The 12,780-nt window shown below is 40.4% G+C and overlaps 1 protein-coding gene across 2 annotated transcripts in view; it reads right to left on the bottom strand.

Annotated features, from left to right (window-relative positions):
* TP53I13 (tumor protein p53 inducible protein 13) overlaps positions 1–12,780 on the bottom strand; it is a 133,966-nt gene that overhangs the window by 67,955 nt on the left and 53,231 nt on the right. For both annotated transcript variants that reach the window (XM_053706159.1, XM_053706158.1), the window contains exon 5: positions 6,431–6,509. In XM_053706159.1, the coding sequence (XP_053562134.1) occupies positions 6,431–6,509 (79 nt within the window). The remainder of the gene's footprint in view (positions 1–6,430; positions 6,510–12,780) is intronic.

Genomic DNA, 12,780 nt, shown 5'->3' on the forward strand with positions numbered 1-12,780 from the left:
GCTTTTAATCCAGAAGGAGAGAGAGAGGTAGAAGTTGCTTTTTGACCTCTCCGTTTACCAGAATAAACAACAAACAAAGACAAAGTTTGTCTGAAATCCTTAGTAGCTGCTAAGTAAAATTTGAGAGCACGAACTACATCCAAGTTGTGCAACAAACGTTCCTTCTTTGAAACTGGATTAGGACACAAAGAAGGCACAACTATCTCCTGGTTAATGTTTTTGTTAGAAACAACTTTTGGAAGAAAACCAGGTTTAGTACGCAAAACCACCTTATCTGCATGGAACACCAGATAAGGAGAAGAACACTGCAGAGCAGATAATTCTGAAACTCTTCTAGCAGAAGAAATTGCAACCAAAAACAAAACTTTCCAAGATAATAACTTAATATCAACGGAATGTAAGGGTTCAAACGGAACCCCCTGAAGAACTGAAAGAACTAGGTTGAGACTCCAAGGAGGAGTCAAAATTTTGTAAACAGGCTTGATTCTAACCAGAGCCTGAACAAAGGCTAGAACATCTGGCACAGCTGCCAGCTTTTTGTGAAGTAACACAGACAAGGCAGAAATCTGTCCCATCAAGGAACTTGCAGATAATCCTTTTTCCAATCCTTCTCGAAGGAAGGATAGACTCTTAGGAATCTTAACCTTGTCCCAAGGGAATCCTGCAGATTCACACCAACAGATATACCAAATTATGTGGTAATTTTTCTGGTTACAGGCTTTCAGGCCTGAACAAGAGTATTAATAACAGAATCTGAGAACCCTCGCTTTGATAAGATCAAGCGTTCAATCTCCAAGCAGTCAGCTGGAGTGGGTCGAACGGACCTAGAACAAGAAGGTCTCTCAAAGGTAGCTTCCATGGTGGAGCCGATGACATATTCACCAGATCTGCATACCAAGTCCTGCGTGGCCACGCAGGAGCTATCAAAATCACCGACGCCCTCTCCTGATTGATCCTGGCTACCAGCCTGGGGATGAGAGGAAACGGCGGGAACACATAAGCTAGTTTGAAGGTCCAAGGTGCTACTAGTGCATCCACTAGAGCCGCCTTGGGATCCCTGGATCTGTACCCGTAGTAAGGAACTCTGAAGTTCTGACGAGAGGCCATCAGATCCATGTCTGGAATGCCCCACGGTTGAGTGACTTGGGCAAGATTTCCGGATGGAGTTCCCACTCCCCCGGATGCAATGTCTGACGACTCAGAAAATCCGCTTCCCAATTTTCCACTCCTGGGATGTGGATAGCAGACAGGTGGCAGGAGTGAGACTCCGCCCATAGAATGATTTTGGTCACTTCTTCCATCGCTAGGGAACTCCTTGTTCCCCCCTGATGGTTGATGTATGAACTTGGCCCTCGCTAGCTGAGGCCAAGCTTTGAGAGCATTGAATATCGCTCTCAGTTCCAAATATTTATCGGTAGAAGAGATTCTACCCGAGACCAAAGACCCTGAGCTTTCAGGGATCCCCAGACCGCGCCCCAGCCCATCAGACTGGCGTCGGTCGTGACAATGACCCACTCTGGTCTGCGGAAGGTCATCCCTTGTGACAGGTTGTCCAGGGACAGCCACCAACGGAATGAGTCTCTGGTCCTCTGATTTACTTGTATCTTCGGAGACAAGTCTGAATAGTCCCCATTCCACTGACTGAGCATGAACAGTTGTAATGGTCTTAGATGAATGCGCACAAAAGGAACTATGTCCATTGCCGCTACCATCAAACCTATCACTTCCATGCACTGCGCTATGGAAGGAAGAGGAACGGAATGAAGTATCCGACAAGAGTCTAGAAGTTTTGTTTTTCTGGCTTCTGTCAGAAAAATCCTCATTTCTAAGGAGTCTATTATAGTTCCCAAGAAGGGAACCCTCGTTGACGGAGATAGAGAACTCTTTTCCACGTTCACTTTCCATCCGTGAGATCTGAGAAAGGCCAGGACAATGTCCGTGTGAGCCTTTACTTGAGGAAGGGACGACGCTCGAATCAGAATGTCGTCCAAGTAAGGTACTACAGCAATGCCCCTTGGTCTTAGCACCGCCAGAAGGGACCCTAGTACCTATGAGAAAATCCTAGGAGCAGTGGCTAATCCGAAAGAAAATGCCACGAACTGGAAATGCTTGTCCAGGAATGCAAACCTTAGGAACCGATGATGTTCCTTGTGGATAGGAATATGTAGATACGCATCCTTGAAATCCACCTTGGTCATGAATTGACCTTCCTGGATGGAAGGAAGAAGTGTTCGAATGGTTTCCATCTTGAACGATGGAACCTTGAGAAACTTGTTCAAGATCTTGAGATCTAAGATTGGTCTGAACGTTCCCTCTTTTTTGGGAACTATGAACAGATTGGAGTAGAACCCCATCCCTTGTTCTCCTAATGGAACAGGATGAATCACTCCCATTTTTAGCAGGTCTTCTACCCAATGTAAGAATGCCTGTCTTCTTATGTGGTCTGAAGACAACTGAGACCTGTGGAACCTCCCCCTTGGAGGAAGCCCCTTGAACTCCAGAGAATAACCTTGGGAGACTATTTCTAGCGCCCAAGGATCCAGAACATCTCTTGCCCAAGCCTGAGCGAAGAGAGAGAGTCTGCCCCCCACCAGATCCGGTCCCGGATCGGGGGCCCGCATTTCATGCTGTCTTGGTAGCAGTGGCAGGTTTCCTGGCCTGCTTTCCTTTGTTCCAGCCTTGCATAGGTCTCCAGGCTGGATTGGCTTGAGAAGTATTACCTTCCTGCTTAGAGGACGTAGCCCTCGGGGCTGATCCGTTTCTGCGAAAGGGACGAAACTTAGGTTTATTTTTGGTCTTGAAAAGACCTATCCTGAGGAAGGGCGTGGCCCTTGCCCCCAGTGATATCAGAGATAATCTCTTTCAAGTCAGGGCCAAAGAGTGTTTTCCCCTTGAAAGGAATGTCAAGCAATTTGTTCTTGGAAGACGCATCCGCTGCCCAAGATTTTAACCAAAGCGCTCTGCGCCACAATAGCAAACCCAGAATTTTTTCGCCGCTAACCTAGCCAATTGCAAGGTGGCGTCTAGGGTGAAAGAATTAGCCAATTTAAGAGCACGAATTCTGTCCATAATCTCCTCATAAGAAGAAGAATTACTAATAATCGCCTTTCCTAGCTCATCAAACTAGAAACACGCGGCTGCAGTGACAGGGACAATGCATGCAATTGGTTGTAGAAGGGAACCTTGCTGAACAAACATCTTTAGCAGACCTTCTAATTTTTTATCCATAGGATCTTGGAAAGCACAACTATCTTCTATGGGTATAGTGGCGCGCTTGTGTAGAGTAGAAACCGCCCCCTCGACCTTGGGGACTGTCTGCCATCAGTCCTTTCTGGGGTCGACTATAGGAAAACAATTTTATAAATATGGGGGGAGGTACTAAAGGTATACCGGGCCTGTCCCATTCTTTACTAACAATGTACGCCACCCGCTTGGATATAGGAAAAGCTTCGGGGGGCCCCGGGGCCTCTAAGAACTTTTCCATTTTACATAGTGGTTCTGGAATGACCAGATAATCACAATCATCCAAATTGGATAACACCTCCTTAAGCAGAGCGCGGAGATGTTCCAACTTAAATTTAAAAGTAATCACATCAGGTTCAGCTTGTTGAGAAATGTTTCCTGAATCTGAAATTTCTCCCTCAGACAAAACCTCCCTGGCCCCCTCAGACTGGTGTAGGGGCCCTTCAGAAACCATATCATCAGCGTTCTCATGCTCTACAGAATTTTCTAAAACAGAGCAGTCGCGCTTTCGCTGATAAGTGGGCATATTGGCTAAAATGTTTTTGATAGAATTATCCATTACAGCCGTTAAATGTTGCATAGTAAGGAGTATTGGCGCACTAGATGTACTAGGGGCCTCCTGTATGGGCAAGACTGGTGTAGACGAAGGAGGGGATGATGCAGTACCATGCTTACTCCCCTCACTTGAGGAATCATCTTGGGCATCATTTTCACTAAATTTTTTTATGACATAAAATACATATAGTTAAATGAGAAGGAACCTTGGTTTCCCCACAGTCAGAACACAATCTATCTGGTAGTTCAGACATGTTAAACAGGCATAAACTTGATAACAAAGCACAAAAAACGTTTTAAAATAAAACCGTTACTGTCACTTTAAATTTTAAACTAAACACACTTTATTACTGCAATTGCGAAAAAGTATGAAGGAATTGTTCAAAATTCACCAAAATTTCACCACAGTGTCTTAAAGCCTTAAAAGTATTGCACACCAAATTTGGAAGCTTTAACCCTTAAAATAACGGAACCGGAGCCGTTTTTATATTTAACCCCTTTACAGTCCCTGGAATCTGCTTTGCTGAGACCCAACCAAGCCCAAAGGGGAATACGATACCAAATGATGCCTTCAGAAAGACTTTTCTATGTATCAGAGCTCCACACACATGCAGCTGCGTGCCATGCTGTCCTCAAAAACAAGTGCGCCATACCGGCGCGAAAATGAGGCTCTGACTATGATTAGGGAAAGCCCCTAAAGAATAAGGTGTCTAAAACAGTGCCTGCCGATATAATCATATCAAAATACCCAGAATAAATGATTCCTCAAGGCTAAATATGTGTTAATAATGAATCGATTTAGCCCAGAAAAAGTCTACAGTCTTAATAAGCCCTTGTGAAGCCCTTATTTACTATCTTAATAAACATGGCTTACCGGATCCCATAGGGAAAATGACAGCTTCCAGCATTACATCGTCTTGTTAGAATGTGTCATACCTCAAGCAGTAAGAGACTGCACACTGTTCCCCCAACTGAAGTTAATTGCTCTCAACAGTCCTGTGTGGAACAGCCATGGATTTTAGTTACGGTGCTAAAATCATTTTCCTCATACAAACAGAAATCTTCATCTCTTTTCTGTTTCTGAGTAAATAGTACATACCAGCACTATTTTAAAATAACAAACTCTTGATTGAATAATAAAAACTACAGTTAAACACTAAAAAACTCTAAGCCATCTCCGTGGAGATGTTGCCTGTACAACGGCAAAGAGAATGACTGGGGTAGGCGGAGCCTAGGAGGGATCATGTGACCAGCTTTGCTGGGCTCTTTGCCATTTCCTGTTGGGGAAGAGAATATCCCACAAGTAAGGATGACGCCGTGGACCGGACACACCTATGTTGGAGAAAGGGGTGTGTCTGAGCAATACCGGCGAGTGGCGATGTCTCTCCCATAGAAGTCAATGGTAGCGTGACGTCACCACCCAAATCGCTGCTCTTCTTTATTTTGCTGCGTCGGGGGGGCCCTATTTGAAGTGTGCTCACTGAAACTAAACATTGTTTCTGTGTACACACACTACAAATACTGCCGTGGTGACCTAAGTTTTACTAAACCTACACTGACTAGCTCAGGTGATGTAGTCTCGACAGCCGATAGCTTGCGAGACAAACATGGCTGCTACCCTGCACTTTACTGCTTCAAACACATCAATCTTGTGTCTGATTCAAAGTACAGGCTACTCCCACTAGTACACCTAGGGATACCACTTGTTTGGGGATGCTACCTTCTGGGAGGAATGGGGGACACTTCAAATCCGGTCCCCCATTCCTCCCAGAAAGTAGCACCCCCAGGTGTCTCATCAAATTGCAGACAACATACTAAAAGGGCGACTTGGACCCCTGCACCCTACTCGATCAGCACCCCTTTTAAGAAGTGGTGGACCAGGGCTCAATTCCGTTTCGGTGCTGAGTTCCAGGAGTTTAAATATTGAATATCAATGCAAGGCCTGACTACATTATGTCTACTATCTTTGAAATAAAATCCATGGTCATGTATAAGAGCCAAGACAAAGAGGCCCCCGATATGGATGAAGATTGCAGAGGATCACTGCCGAAGTCTTATTTTCTTGGCTAGGTTTTTTTGAGTTAGATTTTGGGGGGTGGGTGTTTTTTTGTAATTTTTTTTGTTTTTTAAAAAAAGGTGATCACTTTAGGGCAATGCCCTACAAAAGGCCCTTAAGGGTTTTTGTACTTTTTTTTTTTTTTTTTTTTACAGATTTTTTTTGTATTGGGTGGGTTTTATTTTTTATGGGCCATGTAGTTTGTTAAATATAATAGTGGGGTTTTTTTTTTGTTTTTTGGATACTGTAGTTTATTATTTTTTCTAACTCAGATTTTTTTTCTTGCAACTTAGTGGGGTTAGTTGTCAGAATAGGGTAATATTGCATTTGGGGTTGTGGCAGTTTAGGTTTAATAGCTATTTTATTTACTTAGATTTTCATTTTTTGTTAACTTAGGGGATTTAGGGTATGCGGCACATAGGGGTTAATAATAGTGACTTGTGGTGGGTATGTGGCAGCAAAGGGGTTAATAGTTAGCGACCCGCGGTGGGTATGTGGCAGTTTAGATCTTTATTAGTGTAGTGTTAGTTTGGAATCGTGGGGTACTTCTGTTTAGGGGTATTGGGAATAACATACCTTAAGATTATGAACCCATCTCTGGGGTGGGCAGTAAATATATTGACCATACTTGGCCAATTTTGGTCGATGTGCTCCACTGGAAAAGAAAAGAATATAAAATTAGCATGTAGCGATAGATAGGATCTTCAATTACACTCAACAATGTTGTGCACTGGCATACTGAAACTGCTTACATTTAAACACCTTAGCCATTAAACTATTTCACAACCCTGTGCTACTGCTGTATATATAAAACTTCTGCATTCAACAAATCTACCCATCAATTTCAACATATTTTTCAGGTAAAGGGACATGAAACCCAATTTTTTTCCTTTCGTGATTCAGATAAAGCATGCAAGTTTAAAGTGAATGTTATGATTCATTGTTTTGAGAGCACATCTTAATTCCTTGTATGTATAATATTAAAACCGTCCGTTTTCAAGAGCGGCTCCTCCCATCCGCTACTTCCTGATTTTAATCCCTCTTACGTATAGAGCTGTCCCACCGCTGTTTACGTAGTGGCAAAGCGCGCTCCCGTCGCTGACAACCGCGCATGTGTTCCATGGCGTTTCAGTTGAATAGCAACATAGTATTCAATGAATGAATACATTCATTGAATACTATCATTGCATTGAGTTCAGCAGCTGATATCGTACCTCCGTTTTCTTACAAATAAATATTGTAGCAATTGCAGTAAGTATAATTCCAAATGTGTGCAATATTTATTATGTTGCTCAAAACGAAAATTCTCTGTATATATATTCTTATTGAACAAATTTTTTTTTTTAAACGAACTGCACTATGTGAATTGCAGAATCGAGAAAAAAGTTATCATTTTAAAAAAAAATTTTTAAATCATACCCGGTACGATCGCAACTTACCTGGCAGTAGGAAGAGAGTGTGGAAAAATGACAAACCCCGAAAAAAATTGTACAGCGTATGCTCGAAGCGTGAAAGTGCGTCAGAGATCAGAGGAAGAATAGCAATGAAACGCATGTGCTTTTGTAATGAGTGACGTCGTGAAAAAGGGGTTTGGTCCCCCGGGGGGATTCTATGATTGGTTGAGTAAATTTAGTATACTCTGTCAATCAAAAATCAAAGATGACGGGTGGAGGAATTGAATATCAAGCGAAGGTATAAAACAATAAAATATTTATTAAAATAATGATGAATTAAAGTCGACCTATTTTTACATAGCCTTTAAAGCAGTATTTGCATGAACAGCTGACTTTACATTCACTTTAAATGACTTTCCAATTTATTTCTATTATCTAATTTGTTTTGTTGCCTTTGTATAAAAGTATACCTTGGCAGGTTAAGAAAGTGCTGATTGGTGGCTGCACATTTTTGCCAGTTGTCATTGGCTTTCATTACTGGAAATCATTCTGTACGATATTTTTTTTATTTGAAAACTCTTTCTACGTACAATGGCAAGAGACAGCAATGGAGTCCTATGTCGCCCCCAATTATGCAGACATTTTTATGAATGTTTTGGAAGAGGTTAGTTTTTGAGAATTCTTTGTTTCGTCAATATGGTGCCACTTGGTGGCGCTATATTGACAATATTTTTGGTATTTGTGTGGGCGACATTGGAACCCTTGAACAGTTTGTTAATGATTTAAACAATTCGACCACACACATCTAATTTAAATTGTTCTGCAGTGAAGTCAGTATAGACTTTTCGGATGTTACTGTTATTAAAGATGGCTTTAGTTTTAAAACTGATAGTTATAGGAAGGAAACCGACCATAATAGTTTACTTCATTATAACAGTGCCCATCACCCACCTATAATCAAATCTCTACCACATAGTCAGATGCTCAGAGTGAAAAAAAAAAATCTGATCGGATAGGAAAAAAGAGAGTACCTCTTTGACTACATAAAATGGGTGAGAGATTTAAAGAAAGAGGTTACCCTGATGAATTAATAGAAAAAGATGACATCAAACAAATCTCTAGAGCAGATTTACTAAAGTCGAGGAAATTGAAAATTGATATAAAAAAAAAAGGATTACTTTCGTTACAGAATTTTCCAAACAAAGCCCTATGATTATTAAGCCCATTCGTAAACATTGATATCTTTTAAGTGCATACAATCCTGACATTGGTGAATTTCAACAACTCCCTATGCCAGCATATTAAAGGAATATGAACCTGAGGGACACCTTATTTAAAGCCAATATAGGCACATGCAAGTCTGTCCAATAATCTTTTATATCTAAGAAGAATACTGGCTGTTTCACATGACCACTTCATATGTGAAGCCCGTTTTGTGGTTTATATGATTAAATGCCTGTGTGGGCGTGCCTATGTTGGAGAGACCAACAAGCGTATACAGGATCGCATTAGTGATCACAAGAGTAATATTCGCTGTAAAGTGACATCTGCCCCTGTAGCCTGTCATTTTTTAAAAGCGGGGAATCAAATTAGTCAATTACGTTTTCAGGTGATAGAACAAATTAATGTTCCAAGAAGAGGCGGGAATAGGAAGTTATTGTTAAAACAACGTGAAACTTATTGGATTTTTCAGCTTGTTACATTAGAACATAAGGGTATGAATAGTTAAATAAATTGGTCTGTTTTTTTTATTAATGGTAGTATGTTATTCACTGAATCTCAAGCTAATTTAATGTGTTGAATTGTGAGTTACTTTTTATCCATCATGAGATTGAATATTGTTAAAAACTATGTTGCGTTTTCTCTTTGCTTCAAAAATATATTTGTTTTTTACCTTTATTATCCACTAAAGGTCGCTGTGTGTAAGACTTAAAATGTATTTGGTACATCAAGAGTTAAAGCCGGTATGCTACCATAAAGGTAACTAAGGTTAGGACACCTTTATCACATGACTAAGGGGTGTGTCCCCAAAACGTTGTTTGCTTGGATCCTATCCAATGTAAGAAATAAAAAGATTTTCTTTTGGATTGGAGTCCACACCTTTCTTTGCGTCATTGGCTTTCAGCAGTGTATTACTGGTTCTTCAAAAAAGGATGCCAAGAGAATTAAGCAAATTGCTGGTCATTATTTCCTGAAAAATCTTGGACTCCAAATTAATGCACATTACTGCAAAGAACAGTTTTTAAATGCATTCAAAAAGGGACAGTCTACTTGATATTTTTATTGTTTAAAAAAATATTTATAACACCTTTACTACCCATTCCCCAGCTTTGCAGTGTGTGTGTGTGTGTGTGTGTGTGTGTGTGTATATACATATGTGTGTATATATATATATATAGTGTAAGCTATGTAATGTGTGTTTGTATCTGCATGTATAAGTGTATGTTTGTGTGTGTTTGTATCTGCATGTATAAGTGTAAGCTATATAGTGTGTGTGTGTGTGTATGCTATGTAGTGTGTGTGTGTATATATCTGCATGTATAAGTGTATGCTATGTAGTGTGTGTGTGTATATATCTGCATGTATAAGTGTATGTTATGTAGTGTGTGTGTGTATATATCTGCATGTATAAGTGTATGCTATGTAGTGTGTGTGTGTGTATATACCTGCATGTATAAGTGTATGCTATGTAGTGTGTGTGTGTGTGTGTATATATCTGCATGTATAAGTGTATGCTATGTAGTGGGTGTGTGTGTGTGTATATATCTGCATGTATAAGTGTATGCTATGTAGTGTGTGTGTGTGTGTGTGTGTGTGTGTATACATATATATCTGCATGTGTAAATGTATGCTATGTAGTGTGTGTTTCTGTGTATTTGAGTGCATATACATGTGTAGCTTGTGTTACTATGCATTTTTGCTGACTTTACAGGCCAGAATCTAAAATATTAATGGATATTAATGCAGGGAGCAGTTAAAAAAAAATCTATTATTGTCCAACTAAGATAAAAATATTTAGCACCTTTATGCAAATGCTACTTAAATACAGAGCTCACATAGTTATACCAGTGGTTAGTGCTTGTTTTTAATTTGCTGCCTAAGATTATTAAAATATATGACTTTAATTAGAATTGTTTTTATATTACTTTGGTCTTATGATTTTTTTTAAGCCCCATCCCTGCTCCTGCCCACCACATATCACACTTTTTCCATGGGGGGGGGTCTGTCCCACTTTTGAATTTTGAAATGTTGGGAGCTATGCTATATCTAACATTTTTAAGTTGTGTTTTTAGCACCTAGCTCCACTAGGAAAAATATTCCTCAGATGAACAAAATAACATTTCTTTCATGTAATTGGCAAGAGTCCATGAGCTAGTGACGTATGGGATATACAATCCTACCAGGAGGGGCAAAGTTTCCCAAACCTCAAAATGCCTATAAATACACCCCTCACCACACCCACAATTCAGTTTTACAAACTTTGCCTCCTAGTTTGTGCTAGGATTTCTACGTTGACATGCGCTTCTCAGCATTTTGAAGCCCGATTCCTCTCAGAGTAGAGCGAATGTCAGAGGGACGTGGAAAGTATTACCTATTGAATGCAGTGATTTCCCTAACGGGGGTCTATTTCATAGGTTCTCTGTTATCGGTTGTAGAGATTCATCTCCTACCTCCCTTTTCAGATTGACGATATACTCTTATATACCATTACCTCTACTAATAACTGTTTTAGTACTGGTTTGGCTATCTGCTATATGTGGATGGGTGTCTTTGGTAAGTATGTTTTTATTTCTTAAGACACCTCAGCTATGGTTTGGCACTTTATGCATTTATATAAAGTTCTAAATATATGTATATTATTTATATTTGCCATGAACATGTATTTAAATCGAGCGCCAAAGGTTGACCTCAAGCTGGTATACAGAGACCTCCTAGCTGGTCTGGAAGGAAAATAGTCAAATAAGGGGGGTGTATGCAGTGCCTATAGAGGCAAGAAGTGGTGTGATCAATAGTAGAGACTTCTGAGGTGGTATATATATGATAAATGTAGTTTATTACATGAGCAAATGATAAAATGAGATATAAGTACAAATAAAATACAAACGGCTAGATTTAGAGTTTTGTCTGTAAAGACCCGCGTAGCTAACGCTGCTTTTTTTCCCAACGCACCCTTAAGACAACGCTGGTATTTAGAGTTGTCTGAGGGGCTGCGTTAGGCTCAAAAAAGGTTGCGTTGAGCCTAACTTAGCTCCATTTCAACCCTCAATACCAGCGTTGCTTACGGTAGCGGTAAGCAGCTAAAACGTGCTTGTGCAAGATATCCCCATAGGAAAAAATGGGGCATTTTGGGCTGAAAAAAACCTAACACCTGCAAAAAAGCAGCGTTCAGCTCCTAACGCAGTCCCATTGTTTCCTATGGCGAAACACTCTCTAAGGCTGCACCTAACACCCTAACATGTACCCCGAGTCTAAACACCCCTAGCCTTACACTTATTAACCACTAATCTGCTGCCCCCGCTATCGCTGACCCCTGCATATTATTATTAACCCCTAATCTGCTGCTCCGTACACCGCCGCAACCTACATTGTAGCTATGTACCCCTAATCTGCTGCCCCTAACATCGCCCGACCCCTATATTATATTTATTACCCCCTAATCTGCCCCCCCCAACGTTGCCACTACCTACCTACAATTATTAACCCCTAATCTGCTGACCGGACCTCACCGCTACTCTAATAAATGTATTAACCCCTAAAGCTAAGTCTAACACCCCCCTAAGTTAAACACTACACAATAACACTACACTATCAATAAATTAATTAAATAAACTACCTACAATTATCTACAATTAAACCTAACACTACACTATCAATAAATTAATTAAATACAAATAAACTAACTAAAGTACAAAAAAGAAAAAAGAACTAAGTTACAAAAAAATAAAAAAATAATTTACAAACATTATAAAAATATTACAACAATTTTAAGCTAATTACACCTACTCTAAGCCCCCTAATAAAATAACAAAGCCCCCCAAAACAAAAAAATGCCCTACCCTATTCTAAGTCTGCACCTAACACCCTAACATGTACCCCAAATCTAAACACCCCTAAACTTACACTTATTAACCCCTAATCTGCCGCCCCCGCTATCGCTGACACCTGCATTATACCATTAACCCCTATAACCTACATTATCCCTATAAACCCGTAATCAGCTGCCACTAACACCGCTGACCCCTATATTATAATTATTAACCCCTAATCTGCCCCCCCCCAACGTCGTCACCACTACCTACACTTATTAACCCCTAATCTGCCGACCGGACATTGCCGCCACTATAATAAATGTATTAACCCCTAAACCACCACACTCCAGCCTCGCAAACACTATAATAAATTTGATTAACCCCTAATCTGCCCTCCCTAACATCGCCGCCACCTACCTACAATTATTAAACCCTAATCTCCCGCCCGCACCGTCGCCGCTACTATAATAAATGTATTAACCCCTAAACCTAACTCTAACCC

This window comes from Bombina bombina, chromosome 3 (assembly GCF_027579735.1).
Source record: "Bombina bombina isolate aBomBom1 chromosome 3, aBomBom1.pri, whole genome shotgun sequence".
NCBI lineage: Eukaryota > Metazoa > Chordata > Amphibia > Anura > Bombinatoridae > Bombina > Bombina bombina.